Below are 20,223 nucleotides of genomic sequence, written 5' to 3'. Positions count from 1 at the left end.
TAGAAACAGTGGATCTACCTGCAATCCTAGCAATGACAGGAAGGCTAAATTTAGGCAGGCAAATCGCAGCTCAGACACACGTTTTTGGTAAAACGTGAGATCCAAAAATAGTAGTGGAGAGATGGCTCATATAGTAGAGTGCCAGCCTAACAAGTGCAGGTTCTGAGTTTAGAAACAAAGTAAACATAAATACAAGAGTAAAAACAATGTTAGATGTTCATAGATAAATTTAGAGTAAACCAGATGCATCAATGAAAAGAGTTTAGAGAAGCACCTGCCCCAGGTAGTAACTTAAATTTCTGGGACTATCACGAAAATGTTCATTTAGAAAGTTAAAAAAACATTTGAAAACATATTATCTTCACTATATACTCGCATTGCCCCAACATACGTATATTGCCATATTCTAGGCATGTAAGCCCACGTGACCATACAGAGGTGTTCTACGCAGTCCTGGCAATTACAAAAAAAGCAACAAGCGATGAACCACATTTTAGCAAGTCAACAAAGGGCTAAGGACAGGAAGGAAAGTTACCATTTATGACACTGTCACAGCATCTCACAGCTTTGCCATCTGGAACCTACCGCTGTCATCCACACGTTGAACGGAGGTTCAGAGACCACAGCAACTTGCTCTAAGTAATGGGCCAGTGAATGGCCGAACCTGGACTGCTGTTCTGCTGCTGTGGTCTAGGCTCTTAACCCCACATCCTGCGAGCCCTCTGCTTCAAAGCAAGTGAAAACAAGATTATAAAGCATTCGTTTCTTGTGACCCCAATTCTGTGCATACAGCACTCTAGCACTCCAGGCCCTGCCCAGTGACTGTGGTCCAGCCAAATGCCAGCCATACAACTAGTCCTTCCCAAAAAAGAGAATGAACCAAACCAGACCAAGTTTAAGATTCTTGTCAGTTATTTATTATGATTTGTTATTCTAAAGACTAGCACATTTACAGCATACATGGCTTTGAATGAGCTAAGAATATATAAAACAGAAACTATATGTTCATATATATTAATACTGCCCCAAACAAATAAATAAAAGTATTTTAATACACTAAGCTTGGCAAATACAATTGTGTGTGGGAAAACTGTATTATACAATAGTTTTACATCATCAAGGGGAACTACAGGCAACTTGCTGCAGGGGCTCTGACAGAACCCACATGACCTTCACAGCTGTCCATCCGCCTCAGCTTTTCTTTACAAATAGATGGGGTGTGTTATGCGGAGCCTCTATTGTATGGTAACCTGTACAGCTGTCTTCCTGGTTCCAGCAAACAACTTATCACACCTCCATGCAGCCAGGAGGGGCCTGGGCCTTCGTTGGGCCCTGTGTCACGTGCTGGGTATAGGTCACAAAACCTTCAGAGAGAATACTGAAGCCTGAGTCTTTTATGAGAGTAACCAAGTTTTAAGGTGACATAATCTAAAGCAAAAATTGGGGAAAATTTCATGTAGAGGTGCTACATGCAAAATTGCTGTCACATGACTCAACATTTGCTATATTCCCTTTATAAATGTAGAGTTAATGCTCTTTGGACAACAAGAAAATTAGAAAATAATATGAATAACATTTAATTTTGAGAATTTGGGGCTTGAACTCAGAGCCTGAATGCCATCCCTGAGGGTTTTACTCAAGACTGGCACTCTAGCACCTGAGCCACAGCTTTATTTCCAGCTTTTGTTTTTAGGTGGTTAATTGGAAATAAGAATCTCACGGACTTTCCCGCTAGGGCTAGCCTCACATGGCCATCCTCAGATCTCAACCTCTGGAGTAGAGAGGATTCTAGGCATGAGCCACCCGTGTTCTGCTGAGGAATCCTTCTTTAAAGCACTGATGTCAAAATGAGAAAAGATAGAACAAAAAAAGTACAAGTCAAATGAAATAGCAGGGAGAGAAAAGCTAATTCGGCCATATCACAAAATAAGTACCTTTAAAAAGGATTCCCAGCACAAGCAGCCACCCGTATGGAAGGATCGCCACTGACTCTCTACTGCCAGCTCTTTTAGGGAGGGACAGGAAACTGTGACCATCTGTTATTAAAGTGGGCCTTCCTCCGGGCAGGCACCGTGAGACAGCAGGCTGTTCCTACACTGACGTTAGACCACCTGGTGCAGGCCCTCTCTACCTGCCTGTGCCTCAGCACCAGGCCATGTTTGTTACATGTTTCTAAAGGAACCAAAACAAAATGATTTAGACTTTTAGGTTTAAGAATTTCCAAAGTGTTTACGAATTATCAATGTTTGCCACCCATGTATATCTCTTTTACAGTCTTAAACAACATGTAAACATCATGATAAACAGAATTGATAAGACATATAAACTCCTAAGAAAGAAAACTGTGCTTTGTGCATACAAGACACAATCACCTAATAACAGATGAGCATGGAATTCCTTAGTTTCCTGGCCCATAAATCCCTTTCAAAATCTCATTTGAGAAGGTAATTTCCACCATTTCTTAGTAGTCATACAACAGATAAGAAAAGTATCAATTATTGCAAACCTAAAAATAAGACACTTTTATCAGACATTCAAACATGATCATATTGTCTTTTAGAAGATCTATTGTAAATGTTGCAAAAGAACCTTTGTTTTGAAAATATCAAGTTTCCACTATCTCTACTATAAATTCTCCCTCTGAGTCTTTTCTCTCAGAAGTCAGACATGCCACATTTAAGGTCCTTGCTACAACTCAACATCCAGAAACGGGAAGGATGCCCTGTGGGCATAACTAGTTGTGAGCTAGCTAGCTCACAGCCCTCACCCTGTTCTGTAGCTCATGAGGGACAAAATGAGTGGCTCCACCTATGTGAGCTCCTTTGCCAGTGCTATCTCATAAAATCTTAGGTCCCGGTGAAGCCCAGACTTCCCTTCAACTTTGAGTTTCACAGGTGGTGGGTATTAGGTGATTCATCAGAACCAGCCATTCTCACTACACAATAAGCTCCAGCTTCTTTCCCCAAAACCTGACTTAACATTTATGGGTCTGCCTGGGATCTAATTGTTTAATGTATTACTGTTTTACATTCAGATTTTTTTTAAAAGGAGATTAAGTCAATGCTCACTTTTGAGTTACTCAGTAGAAAAATAGGTTAGGTGAGCAGTGCCTAGAGAGGCATATGAAAAAGTCTTCTGGCATTTCAGACAAACCTAGCTGGATTCTTATCAGTAACTACAGATGCAAGCTGTATAACTACAGCGAACTGCTAATTACATAGATGGTTGATGTTTTCCAAGTTATTGAGCCAAACATTACCACTTATTACCTTCCAACAGGAAAATAAAAACATGCTCCATATATTATTTAGTGAAATATTTTTAAACATGAAAAGGAAAGCAATCCTTCAGATCTTCTTGAAGAATTCATATGTGCACTAGCGGGTACCCACATTTATTATGTAACAGCTAATTAGAGGACACCGTGTGTTCATGTTTCAACTTTTCCATAAGTCCCTTCGGGAGGCCTGTAATGCTTGGGGAAAGCCTTCAGCTGCAGGGAATTAAATGCATATTTGCGACTTCCAACATTCTTCATTGTATTTTCTCTTCGACAACCCTCACTGGGGAAAAAAACAAGCACAAGAAATGACAGCAATAAAAAAGGAAAAAAGAAAAGACTTAAACTAAGATGAAATGAATTGATTATTTCCATAGCATTAAAAAAGACTGATTGGCTTAAATGGGTGCTGAATACACCATTTCAACAAATACAGACATAAGATGGCAGGCTTCTGAATGAGGCCAGGGAGAAGCACAGAGATGCACGCACGAGTGTGGGACTGTGAGGTTTGCATTTCCGAAAGCACTGTAGTGTCTAAATGGAAGCAGATTGTTTGTTGTTTTTAAGTTAATGATTTTCTGTTTGTGGGCTAGTTATTTGGGGTCCTATTATAACTAGAGATTCAATGGTTCTGTTTATGACAAATTTAGTATGAAAAGAAAAATACAGCTACTCTTACCAAAGCTTTTAAGAGCTGTGCTTTCAGATCTAAGCAAGAGCTATAATCACATCCAACTCAAAATGCTCATTTTGCTTGCAGAGTTCATTATATAACAAAGCTGTCTGCTGATGAGGCTGATATGAACATCCCCAACTGGGAGACAGCTAGGCAGGTATAACAACCCCACAGGCCTATGCAGTCTGCCTCGCAGGGAGTGTTATGTGGGGATGACCCCACTAAGGTCTTTGGTGGTAGCCAGCTATTATTCTTCAAGTGGCAGTCACCTCTTAATGCTAGTGAGAGCCCGCTGGTGCTTTTCCCTAGGAAACTCACTGCCAACAATATCCCTATGAAATTTGGTTGAGAATTGTCATGGCAACCCACTGGCAAAAAAGAAATGATGCCCAAGAGGAAGAGCAGTAGGGCACACCTCACTTTCCCAGTGTTCTGGGGTAGACATAAAACAGGAAAAAGCAATTTTCAACATAAATGCCTTCTCAAATCACAGTTTAACTTGATTTCTTTCCTTATTGTTCTAAGACCAGCAATGAAAACTAGTTATGAAGTTCAGTATAAAATCCCCTTATGAGAAATAGAATTGCCAATCACTAAGAAATGGTGCTTTAAGAAAAATATCTCAATTTGTATGAAGACTACATGTTATACATATAAAAAAATCATTGGCAACTGTTCACACCATTAGAAGATAAACATACCATTATCAAGAACATGTAAAATAGGTATTTTAGAAAAACCTTCTTGTTGCTATTAACCAACATATTGAATTAAATGTTTTCTTTTTAGAAAAACATCCTTCTCATTGCTATTAACCAACACATTGAGTTAAATGTTTTCTTATCTCAAAATCTGAAACCTTCAGCTAGCTGTGTGCTCCCTGAGCAAAACACCTGAACCATATCAATAATCACCAGTACCCACAACAGATGATTGTATTTAAACATTCTGATAAAAACATAATGCTACTTTTAAAGCAGAATATAGGATCCTATGTACAGTGAATCTCCTTTTATCTTTGGAAGCCCTTACAGTAACAGACTATTTCACATATGGCTTCTCAATTACATAGATCTATACAAAGTTCTGAAAACCCACCTATCACTAGTAAATACCAAACTCCCCTGAGAGGAAGGAAGAATGATTTGTGGACTTCAACATTTTTCTTATATTTACACGTGGAAGGCTGAACATAATGTACATGAAATTATAACCAAGATTACCAGCTCATTTCATTATTAAATTATTTCTCCCCAAATCGTTATGTTTATCAAATCTAGCTGCGGTACCTGTTCTGCATGCTGCCAGTATCCTCACGTGATGCCAGATGCCTGTGAGCTGGCACTAAGCCTGGGACAAGGTGAGACGAAGAGGGCAGGCCCTGGTAGTGGTGTTTTCTGCTGCAGGGCCGGTCTGCGCCCTGGGAGACAATGCTCTCAAGAAACATATGGGTTGCATGGTTTTTAGGAGGCAATGACTCATGTTGAGAAGGTCTTTCCAATCTAAGCAAGATGAACTTAATGATCCAAAAGCTACATGCTATAACATAATTACCAAGAAATGATGCCTCTTTTCAAGTACAAACATCTCTCCTCCTTTCCCAGATACTGGGGGTGATCCTGAATTTTTCTTGGGCTGGCCTTGAACTCAAGATCCTTCTGCCTCTGCCTCCAGAGAAGCTAGGATCACAGGTGTGAGCTACCATACCTGGCCAGAGGATGCTCATTTTTCTTTTCTTTTCTGATGATGGAGATGAACTTGGAGCGTGGTCGTGCTAGGCAAGTGCTCTTCCAATCCCATGGACATTTATTTTTGAAATGGAAACCCCAAATGATAACTAATTGTACAGAAACCTCTAGCTTTCCCTCGCAGGTTATGTGTGTGGGGATCATCCACGTTAGAGCTCATCCAGATGCCCCAGCATTCTGGCAATTCCACAGCAGACTCTGGGGAGTTGCTTTGTGGAGGGAGAATGTAATGCCATTTTAATATGTCTGTTTGAAGCAAGGCATAGGAGTAGAGTGAGCAGTGACAGTCACACTTGCTAAAAAGCTGAATGACATGGCTAATACCTCAGCAATCTAAAAATCAACACCAAACAGCAATGATCCCCTTTCTTAAATGATCTCCCTCTCCCACATTCATCCTACCTATTTTCTGTTAAGGCAAATAAGATTTTGAGTATATATTTGTCCTGATTCATGAGTAAAAGGTCTTAGCAACATTAAAATTCAGCATAAAGGGCAGCTAGATATTTAGAGAGCCTCCCCACCTCAGCCACAGCAGTGTCCTGCCTGGCCCTGTCCCCTAATTAACGGCAGCTACAGAGTGGTGGTATACTGCCTTTTGCCCAGTGCCTGGTGGAGAACAAAGAACTTACTCTTTTCTCCTTCTCATTTCTCCCATATGGGACAGTAAGGTGGTACCAGCCATCTCCATAAGCCATGAGGACATCAGGCTGTGGTGTCCTGAAGGGCCCTGACCTGGAGGAGCTCATCAGGCAAGCTGTGGCTTGCCTTTTCTGGGCAGTGGGTCATGAGAGAAGGCTCTAGGACAGAAAGACTGTCTTGTAATCAGAGATCTAGCCTCTTCTAAGTGTGCTCCCTGCCCTGCCAGGCTAGAACATGTACTGGAGCCACCCCCATGGACATGAGAGGGGTGTTACCCAGAGCAAGGATCGCCTGCTGATGGAAATGGCTGTGGACGCCTCCTCCCTCTTTGAGATGATGTCAACAAAGTGGCTTAGAGCTAAAGTATATACCTTGAAGTCAAAGAGGATAAGTGTGCAACATGTCTTTCAGAGAATCATAAACTAGCCATTGTCAAGTGACTAGTGTCATGCTGCTACAACACTATCAAGTGATGAACCGTCAGTATGACTGCCAAAGGATGCCATAGGACAGCCACCACGTTTGTTTCAGAAGAGACAAATACATCCACAAACAGGGTGGTAGGGAGGTCCCTGGGGATCCTGCAGTCATCAGGAGGTCTAGAAGAAGTGTGTTCCTAGAATGGCCTTACACTGCCAAATTTCAACTGTACAACATTTTCCATTTGTTGCCAACTGGAACACCTGAAAGCTGGCAACTGCTTCTAGGACCCCTAGAACCTGCACGTGGTGGTGGTTCCACAGAACTGCAAGGATTGGAGACAGAAATGGAGAGGCCAGATGCTGTGGTGGACTGTGTTTATGTGTACAAGGCTGAAGATTCTAGAAAGACATGCTTTTCTAACTCGTTCCAGTTTTTCAGACTGGTAAAAAACAAATCCATTTCATAAAATACAGTAGAACTAGTGGAAGGGCAACAAAATAGAAGTATAAGGTATCATGAACTGGAAGACAGAGGAGCCACTGCGTTTCTTCTCAGGATGTGGGGAACACTGTTCCCCTCACGCTTTCTGTGGCTCTCTTTATAATTATCCTCTGCCACATATGAATGCTAACATTTCAAGTCACCTGTTTTACAACATTGCTAGTGATAACAGCAGACTCGAAGGTGAGCCTGCCTCCCTCACAGTTGACACAACTACACACAAGTTAGGTCTCCTTTGTTTAGTTATTTTTCATAGTTTTAGTTATTATTAATTCTACTTGGTTAGTGAAAGATAAAAGATGTCTAGATTTTAATCTGAAACTAGGTAATTTTAAATGAAAAATATTATTTCAAAAAAATAAACGTATATAACTTGAACAGCCTTTTGTTACTATGTGCACTAATTCCTGGAATCCATTTAAGAATCCACAGTCAAGAGTAGGTCTGAAGCCACATGTACTGATATTATATGCTCCGGACACTGTACAATGTGTTACTGTATTCACAGCTATACTATCCCCAATTAGAAAAAAAAAGCATAAGCAAGGAGATGTTATAATGCTGCAAACTGTTTGCTACAATAATCCAGGGACTACGCTTTAAAATGAAAGCAGAAAGTACATGTCCTATTAAATAGGTTTGTCTAGAGAAGCCAGTTACAAAGCATCTATCCTTTTTTTTCTTATTTTTCTTCAAAAGGAAAGCTTACCAATACACTTAGAGAACAGTATCAAATATACAAATTCTTTTCAGACAGAATCCCTTTCTCTTGGAAACAGGGTACATGATATGCACAGGTAATAATAATAATAATAATAATAATAATAATAATAATAATAATAATAAATAGTTTTACATAAATAAGGCCAGAGATTTGATACAAGTAATTCCAGGCCAGCTAAATAATGCAGTAACAGGGCACCATAAGAACATGTTACAAGCACTGGAGACGCTGCATGATTGAAATGAACAAGTCTTCTTGGCGAAATAATTTGGCAGGTATTTACAGTTCAGAAGAATGAAACATCAAACTGTAAGGCATGAGATATTTCTTGGCAGACCACGCTCTGACACCTTCCTTCTGTCCAATTAGGTACACGGTGGCTGGACATATGCGGGCACTTTTGTTATTAATTTGTCACAATAATACTCATTTACAACGCAATTTGGTCACCAGGTAGGCTATGCTCAGGAAGAGCCACACAATCAGTAAATTGGGGCTCAGAGCTAATAGAGGAATGGAACAGAGGAGGCTGGGGTCTAGCCTTAAGTCTCGGATGGGCACCAGGCCGCTCAAGTTCTTCTGAGTGACTACCTCCCGTGTTCCAATGCTGTGAAAAGGAAAAGGTTGGGAGAAAGGAAAAGCCAAAAAAAAAAAAACAAAAAAAAGCAGAAAAAGAAAGAAAAGGATACACATGCGATGGATATTATCCAAAAGTATGCAAAAAAAGAGAACCAAAAGGTAAGATTTAAAAAAAAAGAAGAAGAATGGAACAAAGCCACAAGAGAAAGAAAAGATGATGTGCAAAGGAGGGTGTGGAAGGAAGACCAAAACAAAACCAGCACAGTTACAGGAAAAGAGGAGAGAAAGAGAAGTGAAAATAAGAAAAAATACTGCAGTCTACTGAAATTAAACACACGTAGGTTGAAGAAATGGTTTTCCATGTTCACCCTCTCTCGGTTGGCCAAGCACAGCTCCATGCCGCCCGCCATGCCCCACATGCTGCAGATGGGCATTTCTGAGAAGCAAGCTGAACATGAAGAACCACAGGGGTTTGGCCTTCTCACAGATGCCTGGGCAGGAGCTGGGACAACAATGGAGTTGGCCGAAACTGCCCCTTGATGAACACAAAGAAAAAGCATTTATCCCAGGTCTGAACCTAATGCATCCTCTCCCTTACTGGGTCTCAGGCTGACCAGTGCAGGGTATACCTTGCAAGATACTTTCCTACAAGATGATCCCCAAGAAACTCAACTCCACACTAAAATGTTTCAGATTTTTTTCCTTTGTTTGGTGCAAAGGAGGAATGGAAATGTGGGCATACAAGTCAGTGATAAAGCACATCAGACCTGGACTCAAGAAATAAAAAGTAAGGAAAGGAAGAGAAGGAAGAGAAGAAAAGAAAGGAAGGGGGAAAGGAGGGAGGGAGGGACAGAGGGACGAAGGGACAGAAGGAAGTAAAGAAATGTTCTGAGGCGAGATAGAACCCAGAAGCTCTGGAATGGCTCTGCTAAAGTGTGTTGTTCTAAGAAGAGACATTTTCCAAGCTGGCAATTGTTGACTGATGGTCACATTCCATGCTAGGGTAGTTTGGTAGGTCATTGCTACTCAGGAAGGCCCATTATGCGAGGGTTTCAGCCCCTGACAAGGGACAAAGGGACACTTTTGCTTGTCCCATTACCCTCAGCACTAGCCAATCAGTTGTGTCTGTATTTTTTAGAAGCTAAGTATGCGATTCTCTTCCCAACTCCATCTTCAGTAGTGCCATTCTGGAAATCTAAAATGAACTGGCCCACATGTATTTTTTTTTTCCAGTCCTGGGCTTGAGCTCAGGGCCTGAGCACTGTCCTTGGACTTTCTCAAGGCCAGAGCTCTACCACTTGAGCCTCAGTACCACTTCTGGCTTTTTTCTATGTATGTGGTACCGAGGAATCGAACCCGGGTCTTCATGCATGCTAGGCAAGCACTTTAACCACTAGGCCAAACTCCTGGCCCCATGGCCCACATATTTATGCCACAGAAATTGTCAACAACTATAGATCAATGTGTAGAGAGTTGGTTGCTGAACAGTCTAACTCTGACCACTCTTCCCCTGGGCCTCTAAGGGTCAGCAAAGTGTGGGCTTTGTTCCGACATCTACCACTACCTGAATGCTCTACTTTCCAAGATATAAGAAAGCAAGAAAACCAAAATGCACTCATTTGCTCAAGAACATGAGTGAGATTTAATTTCTCTTTCCCAGGATTCTCAGGTGAGTTGCTGGTGCTATCTATAATTGGAGGCAGCTGATAGGAGGCAGAGAGAGGTCAGGGAATGGCGCCCACTCCCATATGAAGAAAGTTCTTCCATTCTCAGAGTCTTGGGTTCCCGTCCCCTCCAGAATACAGAAAGACAGCCCTAACTGTACAGCCTTTGAGTCTAGAATGGAGAAAGTAATGACAGCACAGGAGAGGGTGGAGGCTGACACTTCAGGAGGCTGTGGACAGGAGTGTGACTAGTATGGAAGCAGCTTGCTAACTGGTATTAAAATTATTAAAAAGTGTTACAAAGGTGTATGCTCTTTAACCTAAAGAACTACTTTGGTAAACATGCTATGTGGTTTGGATATGGGGTGTTCCCCTAAAAAGTTTATAGAGTGAAGGCTTTGTCCCTGGGGCAAGCAGTGTTCAGAGATGGGTATTGGGCAATGACCATGAGGATTCTGATTTCATGATCAGGTTAATATAATGACTGGATAAAAAAATGTGCAGAGTATTGGGAAGTAGTAGAACTGTAGAAGGTGGAACCTGCTCTGAGGGAGTAAGTCATTGAGGGAGGTGGGTCTCTGAAGGGTGTATCTTGTATCTGACCTGTTCTTCTGTGTTTCTCTCTGCTTCCTGGCAACTATTAGGTGAGCAGCTTTGCTATACCATGCTTGTCTACCATGATGTGTGTATCTCACTGTGGTCCAGCAACAATAGAGCCACCTAGTCATGGATTGAAGCCTCTTCAACAGTCAGCCAGAATAAATCCTCCTCCTATCAGTTGCTTTTCTCAGGGACTGTGTCACAGCAGTGATGGAACAGAAAACTGGTAATAAAAAATGAGGTCAGTGGGCTGGGAATATGGCCTAGTGGTAGACTGCTCGCCTAGCATGCATGAAGATCCAGGTTCGATTCCTTGGTACCACATACATAGAAAAAGCCAGAGGTAGTGCTGTGGTTCAAGTAGTAGAGTGCTAGGCCTTGAGAAAGTCTCAGGTCCTGAGTTCAAGCCCTAGGACTGGCAAAAAAAAAAAATGAGGTCGCTGCTGTGAAAACCCCTCACAAATGTGATTTTCCTAAAGCCTCTGTAACGGGTTTATGCAAGAAATTTGGAATAACCTGGAGAAGCAGGCTGGAAAAATCTTGAATGCTATAAGTAGAGTTTAACTGGCAATTATAGTGGGAGCTCCAAAGACCAGAATGCTTATAGAAATGCAGACAGTAAAAACTATTCAGGTTTCAGATGGGAACTGGGACTCAGGAAATGGAGTGGGGCTACTCATTAAATTCTAGCAAAGACTTTGTCTTCATTTTGTCCTTTTCCTGAGACTTGTGGAATGGACTAATTTATTAATCCAAGGACTGTCAAGGCAGCCCGTCATTCTGGATATTATATTGGTACTATGGTTTTGTTTCTGTCTCTCTCCACACTCACCCCTAAACAGATATGGTTCATCACACCTCTCTGCCAGGAATGTTCCGCCTCACATCGCAGGCCCAAAAGCAGTGCTGAATATGTACTATTCAGCTGAAATGTGAGCCAAAAGCAAAGCTTTCCTACTTTCTTTTTCTCAAGTATTTGTCACAATAACGACAAAGTCTATTGCACATGGATAGAAAAATATATATTGACTGTATCTTTGATTAAAATACTGAAAATCAAAAGCAACTTGTCAGTGAAAAGTTAGAAAAATATGTTAAAACTGACAAGGTCTATACTTATTAATATAAAAGTACAATTACAACAGGTAAGTGGAAAAAGTAGGCTAAGACAATAGGCAAACCTGTACATATAACTGTGTGTACATCTGCATGTTTTCACTGGGACTGAATTTCTTTTACAGGGACTGGAAATGTGTGTATGATCGTATCATTAAAAAGAATATGTATTAAAATGTTAGCAGGGAAAATAGTTGGAATATAGATATTTGTTTGCAGAGCAGGAGGTAAAGATAGAGAGAGGAAGAGGGAGAAAAAGGAAACAACTCCATTTATTAATTTTCCTACTGTAAGAATCAGTTATTCATTTGCTAAGAAATGTTTTTTTGTGTTATAATACTTATCACTATCCTGTTCTGGGGATGTAGCTCAGTAATAGAGCTCAAGGCCTTAGGTTCCATTCCACACACACACACACACACACACACACACACACACACACCTACCCACCCTGTACAAAAAACCCAGATGGGCCAAAGTAAGTGAGTCAGATGACCCTCCTGTGTATAAGGCTGGGCAGGCGTAGCATTCACTTAAGGGAATTCCCTTAAGTCACTCTGCCCCTGGCCTCCTGAGACCTGGGCGTTCAGATGTGGCCTAAGAGCTCAAAACTGGAGGGCCGCTAAGACTAATTTGGGCCTCATCTACTGACTAGACGTGATTGTGACCTCTGCTTCCAGAGGCACAGGGATCTCTATTCTGGCTCATCCTCACTTCTTCACTGGCAGTTGGCAGCTAACCCTGACGGTACAGCTAATGGTGTAGATGCACCCCTTGAGCCCTCCAGCACCAGGGTTACCTTGGCCGTGGTACTCAAGGGGTACTGAGGCTCTAGGGGGGTGGGGCTCTCAGTCAATTAGTTTTAAAAAATACCCTGAATCTCTAAATCTCCATTGCTTCTCCATTGCTTCTCCACTGCTAGCCGCAGAGGAACAAAGGGAGTAGGAGCCACTACAGAGGCTTTAATGAACTTCAGGTGACAAAACACAGACAAAGGTAGGCCATTTTTACAAAATGCTATCAAGAGGCAGGAGTTCATGCATCATTTTATGCATTGTTGTGAGAAGGCCAAACAGCAGAAACATACAGAAAGGATAAGAGAATTACAACACTTTAAAGAATTTGGTGAGAGAACAAATGATACAGAACATTCAGTAGAAGTGACCGTTGGAAACGAGACTTTAACAGCATTGGTGACTACATTGAAGGAGACAGGAAAACCAGGTTTCTTATCCTTTCTTTTGGTATGTGAGGTAGGGATCTGCCCAGCAGTGCTTGAAACAAGGCATTGATCAACAGTGGACAATTTGAGTTATGGGTTTCATTCTGCAAACACTCCTGCTGCCTCAGAATCAGAGTGTCATGAGGGTGAGGTGGCCAGGGCACACTGATAGCTGTCACCATAAAACACTCAGTAGACACTTTGCTCGTAGAAGCAAACTTTGTCCACTGCTAAAATGGAAGCAGAGCAAACCAGTGCAACCTGCAGACGTAGTTCTTCACTCAAGACTGGAAATATACAGTGTGTAATAGCAAATAGCAGCTGCCTGCATAGACAGTGTGGCCCCAGACCCCACCCACATCTGGGCAGGTGGCCTCAAGGAAGCCAAGTGTTGCTCCCCATCCCCACCGAACTAACTGTGTGACTCACAAGCCTGCCCCTCATTCTGCTTCAGTACAGTCCTGCTCAGAAGATTGTGGGATCTTCCCCCACCTGCCATCTAAGGAAATCTACCTGGATTGCACAGGGCCAGCTGTTGGAATAGTGGCCAACAGACAGTGTCAGAGTATCTGGCCCCATGTGGGGCAAGGGCACCGGCACCATCTCATCTGCAGTTTACACAGGTGGTGGATGGGCGGGCAGCTAGTCAGGCAGGCAGCAGCCTGACCGGGCACTCACCTGCGCATGCACTCAAGGGCCTGTGTGAAGACTTGTGGGGCCATGCCATGTTCGTGCTGCAGGATCAGGCACTGTTCCAGAGTCACAGACATGGCTGTGCGATCCTTGGCGCTCTTGCAGCTGGTGAACCGGACCCCATTAAGACGGCGGCAGACCTGTCAACAAGAAACAAGATGAACTTAGGATGGCAGAGTCCACAGAAAGAGGGAGGCTCCCAAAGGCCTGTCAGGACACAGGGAGAAACTCACTCTCAATCCTAGTCTGTCTCAGCTTCTCCCAACTCCATGTTCCCCTGAGCTGGATCAGAAACCAAGTCATTCGCAAGTAAGACCACTGATGGGCCATGCTGTCTGAGGGTTCTGTCTCCACCCCTGCCACTCTATCCTGCCTGTATCTAAGCCCCTTCTTCTAAGTCTCTCTCATCCCTCTCCTTCACTCTCTAGTCTTTACCACCATTCTTCACTGACTCTTACCAGCTATTCCCATCCAAACCATACTGGAACCTTCCTGGGACACCCGGCTTTTTACTGTCAAGCCCCCAGGGAAAGAAGGCATTGAGACTGCCCACTTAGGGGGCTAGGGCCACATCAAGGGTCCTCTGGTCCCTGGCCAAGTCTCCAGTCCTCTGGAAAAGAGCCAACCTACTAGTTGCCACTCTCCTCCTTTACCCACACAGATTCGAACAGTTTAGAAGAGCTGCTTTCTGAGCTTTCTGAGCGCTCTTATCATTTTGCCCCACCTCCACACTTGCAGGCCTGCAGGGCTCATGTAGGTGGGGGCAGGTTAGACCCAGCCTGGGAAAGGCCATCCCAGAGAAGAAGGTCAGTACTGGCTACCTGTTATATGAGGAATTAGTTCTGACGGAAAGTACTCTAGCCTTTTAGCCAGAAACTCTTTGTACTCCGAAATAAAAAGAAGTAAGACCCAGAAAAGAAACTGTAAAATGTGGTATTTGAGTGGCTTGGCATTGTTTTCTCCCCAATCATCCAACCCTAGGGATGTTCGGGGCTCCGTGGGCAACATGAAAATGGACATAGCCACAAGTCCCCAGCAGCCTCATGAGTCTATGCTCTGACACTTCAGTGCTCAGCTGGGAACAAACATAGTCCACCTTTCTGGCCTGGTGATAGGATGGTCAACTGCCCCTACATTTAATTCATGATTTTTCTAATGTATGGTAACAGAGAAACAGAACCATTATTCCCAAGCAAAGCATTCCCAGGTCTCTGTCTCCACTCTCAGCTATAGAGCTATATGTTTAGGAGAATGAAGAAGGAAGGGCAATGTCCCATGCTATTGTCCAGTGACTCTGAAATTCACAGAGGCACTGGTTTTAGGAAGATATTACAACACCTGCCCCCTCTTCTAAATGAAATAAAAGAACATTAAGGTCTTCTGCCCTGATGTGAATGTCCCATCATATCCAGTGGGTGTTGTCTAAGCAAACACTAACAGAAGAGCCCCATAGCAAGAGAATGCTGTGAGCTTCCAGGACAAATGCTTCAAATTAAAAGTCAAAGACCTAGACTGATACTAGGGGCTCAAATTTGCAATCCTAGTTACTCAGGAGGCTGAGATCTGAGAATCCTGGTTTTAGATTACACTGGGAAGACAAATCTTTGAGATTATCTCTAATCATTCAACCAAAAAATCCAGAATGGAAATATGGCTCAAGTAGTAGAGAACCAGAATGAATAAAAAAAGCTGAATAAGAGTAGTAGGCTCTATTTTAAGACATTCTTGTTCCCACAAATACATCCCGATAATCAATAAAGTATGAGATTTATAGTGTGAAAAAAAAGAGTAGTAGGCTCTGAGTTCAGCCCCAGTACTAGTATGCACATGCACATGCATGCACTTATATACATGTACACACACACACACATAAGTACATGTACTGTCAAAGGGCAGCTTGGCCAGAGAGGGGAATAATTACCTAATGACTTAGCCCACATTTTACATGAGTGTGTCTTGCAGCTACAAGGAAATGACGAGATTATACACAAAGGAGAATGTTCACTCTGAAAAGCTTCATTCAACATAGTGTGGGAGCAGTCGTAGCTATCAATAATCCACACTGCAGAACACACTCAAGAAAAGGGCTGTCATGACAACAGAGTCGAGCTAGGGCCATAGCTCAAGTGAGAGAGCACTTGCATAGCAAGAGGCCCTGAGTTCAACCTCAGTATGAGAAACCAACCAACCAACCCATGAAGACAGGGTGGGTCTCAAACATGGTCTAGCAAGCATACAGTCTGGGAATGGCTGACAAGTACCAAGACCAGCTATAACCAGTTGCTAGGTCAGAAAAGTAGTTTCCTGACAAGAAGGACCATTATAAATACAGACGAGCTGTTCAGGGAAGCTACAGGGGGCTGACGTTTTACCATTGCAATAGACAGAGTCAGGCCAGCTCCTGCTTGTGCCTTACCTTCCCCATCCTGGTCTAGGCTGGGAACTAGAATGTCAGTGTGGACCCCTCATAACCTCATGTCTCAGTGCTAGACAGAATATGCTGCTGTTGCTATGCCTGCATACCCAGGCTCAGAGCTTAGAATTCTACTGAGTTTAAGTTATGAGAAAATGTGTGCAGTGTTAAATACTTGGGGAAGACAATCAGAGAAGGAATACAGGATAAGGGTTGTTGAAAGAGCTGTGAAAGATCACCATAGTCTCCCTTGTACCTACTTAAAGCTGCAGTAGGCAGGGAGACTCAGCTGTTATCGACTGCACAGACTTCAGAAAGGTGACAACTGTTATCAGCCTGGCTTGTAAACGCCCCAGGGACAGACTGTGTCGAGCATATCAGAATCCAAGAAGTCTTAATGGATGAGCTCACAGGCAAAATCCATGGCTTCCAGAGCCTCTCAACATATTTGGTGACTGTCCCTTGTGCCCTGGTATAGTGAGCCATTTGTTCTTTCCACCCTGGCTCAGATTTTGATCCCTATTTTGTTACAATGGGTGGTAGCAAATACACTGTAACCTCCCTCCTCACTGTAACCAGTACCTCAGCAGCTTGCCACAGAATGTCCACATTCTTATTCTTCCGGGCATGTACATTCTGGCCTAAAAAGCGCAGCAGTTCAGGCAGGCAGGTCTGACTCCGAGATCGAGGTAGACCTGGAAGAGAATAGAAAGAGTGGGAGCCCACTCAAGGATACCGTAGCAAGAAGAAGACAGGTATTTAGGGAGTGGACATGGCTCCTAAGCATGGTGAGGCTGGCATTTCCTTTACTGTCATCTTCAAAGGAAAAGTTGCTTCAAACCCAAGGGGCTAGAAAGCAGACACCTTGGGAACTTCTTTATTGTCCTTGTAAAAAAACAAAAAAAAAAAAGCAGTTAGGGAGGATGGAGGAAGGGAGAGTGGAAAGGAGTATCTGTCTCCAAAATCACCAAGAATTCAGGATAGCTTAGAAGTAAGTTCTGGCCAGTAAGTGGACCTGAAAACCTGGAGAATCTGAAAAGTTCCTTCAGGGGAACTTTGAGCCATAACTGGAGGGTCTCATTTCAGAATAGCTGAGAGAGCTCTATGTTCTTTCTAACAGCTCCCTTCCTCTACTCTGGCATTCTCAGAGCCATTCCAGAATTCCCTAGGCTCTAAAATCTGTAAGATCAACTTACCTAAGAAACCTGAGATTAAACTGAGGAAAAAAAATTAATCATTCCCAATGAACTATTCAATCAATCAAGCACTCTCCAGTTTCTACACATTGAATTACTATAAAGATAAGAGATGACCCTCAAGGTCATAACTAAGGAAAATAATGCCTGGGTCCTCAAATCAAATAAAACATATGGTGGCCTCCTGGGATCTAACCACATATAGCTTCCACCCTGGCATACACAGGATCCTTCACAGACAACTTCCTACTCCTCTGTGTGAAGTGGGTCACTCTATGAGAGCCCAGAGGAGGACAGCTGAAGGTGCATCAGGACAGTGTCCCTCAGGGTGAGGAGCAACCTCGACCATCACCTCTATCTGACCTTCTCTACAGCCTTCATTTGACTGAAAACCTTCCCCCTGAGAACATATGGAGAAAATGGTGAGTATTCAGGTGGGTAAGCTCCATCTTCTCAGCCTCACACACCAGCAATTCTTTCTCAGAGATGAAGACTACATGGGTCACTCCTGCACCTGCCCAGCTTCCTAGCTTTGACTCCTGTAAGCCTCACCCTTCCCTGGCCTTCATCTTCAGTCTACTTCAACATCTCCAGGATCTCAGCAACACTGAAACTGCTCAACTCCAAAATGTTGGGATACAGAAAACACCTACTCCCCGAAGCCTCCTCTCACTGCTCCTGTCTTCCCTCTGTCCTCAGTGTGTACTTGGTCCCTCTCTCGTGGGCTCACCTTCACCTAGCCACATTCCCCTAGAATAGTCAGAATAAGGTGAGCCAGGCTTGGAGTAGCCTCTGGGGAGACCTGCTAACTTGGCTTAAGTGTCTTCATCTGCCAGGTATGTGTGAGATCAGTACTCCCCTTAAAGGGCTGCTGTAGGAATCAGATCCTTGCACAGAGCAGTAACATGAGAATCTGTTGTTTCTAACTATGTACCGCTGAATACAAGGATGCCTCTGTGACTGCATCACTGACTGACAGCCTTCAGCTGAGTCTTCTGTGGGTCCTTTTCTTCCTTGGTCACAGCACCTCAGGGTTACCTGAGGTGGGGCCAGCCATGTTGTACCCATCATATGTGAGCCAGGGCTCAGACATCAGGTATCCAAGTTCACCCAGCCACTCCTGTATAGCCAGAGCTGAGTGACATGGCCATGACAGCTCCCATCCATGCTACATCTTACTCTGCTCAAGGCTCTGGCTCGGTGTGTACCTCCCTCATATCAGTGTGAAAGAATTCCTGTTTTACTGGGGACTGAGGGGATCCAGCTTGAGCTCTGGCATTGCTTCCATCCATCCCTACTCCTCCTGCCCCTTTCCTCTTTACCAGGCCATCTCCAACTGGCCTCTCCAAGATCTTAGTCTGTTGAACTCACCTATCTTCTTGCTCCTCTTTCTCAGATCTAAGCAGACTGATGTCACCCATAGAGATCAAGGTGTGTTTCTAAGTTTTCCTCACCCTGACCCTCTAGTGACTGCCCATCTCTGAGTCAGAAAAGTCCATTTCAAAATAGCCCATTTTGTCATCCACTAGTCATGTGATTTTGCTGAGAAATCACTATGGAATCCTAGTCCATCAATGCAGAGGCCAACCTGTACCTGGATACTCTCAAGGCATCCTGCTCCTCTCCTGTGGCCTTTCAGCAAAATCTCCTAAATTAGGTCCTAAGCCCTTTTCTTGTCTTGTCACACAGTAACCTGAGCTACCTTTGGGCTCCACTTGGAAGCTCTGTATCTGCACACCCAACAGTCCATGTACATCTGGAACCCAAGCTGGGTTAGTCTGTTTGCTCTTCTCCATACAGCAGAAACATTCATCTGCCACCTCCAATTCTGGCAGCCTTATCTAGTATCAAATCCTTCAGCATCCCTCACTTCAAGCACTGGCTTCAGGAATCAAGCTGAAGCTGATTCTCAGTCAGAACCTCAGTCAGACCCTTCCTGAATGCCTCCTCCCTTGTACATGTGATGTCAACACTAAGGAAGTATCATTCCCATTCCCCTACAGGAAAGTTTGTGAACTCTTCAAGCACACAGGCCTTAGCACCAGGCACTCATTCTTCATTTGGACACATGCACTAACACTCATGGTTGTTGTGGGACTGACAACAATGAGTGTGAAAAGTGTGCAGTGCACTTAGCCCAGCCCCTGGTTCAACAGTCACCTGGGAATGTTCACTTTGCTGTTTCACTCTCAGCTCTAAACGCTTTAAATCTGCTGCATCTTCCAACAGAATGCAAAGGAAGCCTGCTCTCTTTGGGCCTCTTTAGAGAATTTCATTTTAGCTCCATGACAAGAGTGAGTCCTTTAACTCCTATATGATTCTCCGAGTGGTAGGAGCTAGCTCTGACCACATTGGACCTATTGTGTTTTGCAAATAGCAGGTGCTCAGTGATTTCCTAAACTGAATTCAAGAGACTAGGACATTATGAAAAGTTGTACTGTGTATCCTTGTGCCCCTCCCTGAGCTAAAGGGACCATCTGTGTGAAATCAGAGAAATGATAGAATTCTGTCTATCTCTCGGTGATACCACAACAGGGCCATACTGGCCTCTCAATACAAAGTAAGAAATTATCTTCCCAGCATCTTCTCTTTAAGCTCCATAGAAATAAGTTAATGAGACCATAGAGAGTCCTGAGCCTGCCTATGAATGTACCCGTGAGTGGAGGTGCCTACAACAGTGCTGGGGAAGCCCCATATTGTGTAGAGTGGAAGGTAATTGATTGCAGGAGACAACCAGGGGCTG

At 43.4% G+C, this 20,223-nt stretch overlaps 1 protein-coding gene across 12 annotated transcripts in view; it reads right to left on the bottom strand.

The window, feature by feature from the left end:
- Positions 1–2,389: 2,389 nt before the first annotated feature.
- The window catches only part of Inpp4a (inositol polyphosphate-4-phosphatase type I A), a 124,168-nt gene continuing 106,334 nt past the window's right edge, over positions 2,390–20,223 (bottom strand). For 7 of the 12 annotated variants that reach the window (XM_090336467.1, XM_090336466.1, XM_090336473.1 and 4 more), the window contains 3 exons: positions 16,867–16,979; positions 13,857–14,011; positions 6,041–8,604 (listed from right to left, as the gene is read on the bottom strand). In XM_090336467.1, the coding sequence (XP_090192593.1) occupies positions 8,424–8,604; positions 13,857–14,011; positions 16,867–16,979 (449 nt within the window). In that variant the 3' untranslated portion in view covers positions 6,041–8,423. Of the gene's footprint in view, positions 3,564–6,040; positions 8,605–13,856; positions 14,012–16,866; positions 16,980–20,223 lie in introns of those variants that run through there. The other 5 variants (XM_090336471.1, XM_090336476.1, XM_090336472.1 and 2 more) reach the window with 1 other exon arrangement.

The sequence above is a fragment of the Megascapheus bottae genome, chromosome 7, assembly GCF_031878675.1.
Source record: "Megascapheus bottae isolate mThoBot1 chromosome 7, mThoBot2.hap1, whole genome shotgun sequence".
Lineage (NCBI taxonomy): Eukaryota > Metazoa > Chordata > Mammalia > Rodentia > Geomyidae > Megascapheus > Megascapheus bottae.
This window is presented reverse-complemented; position numbering and strand designations above follow the sequence as displayed.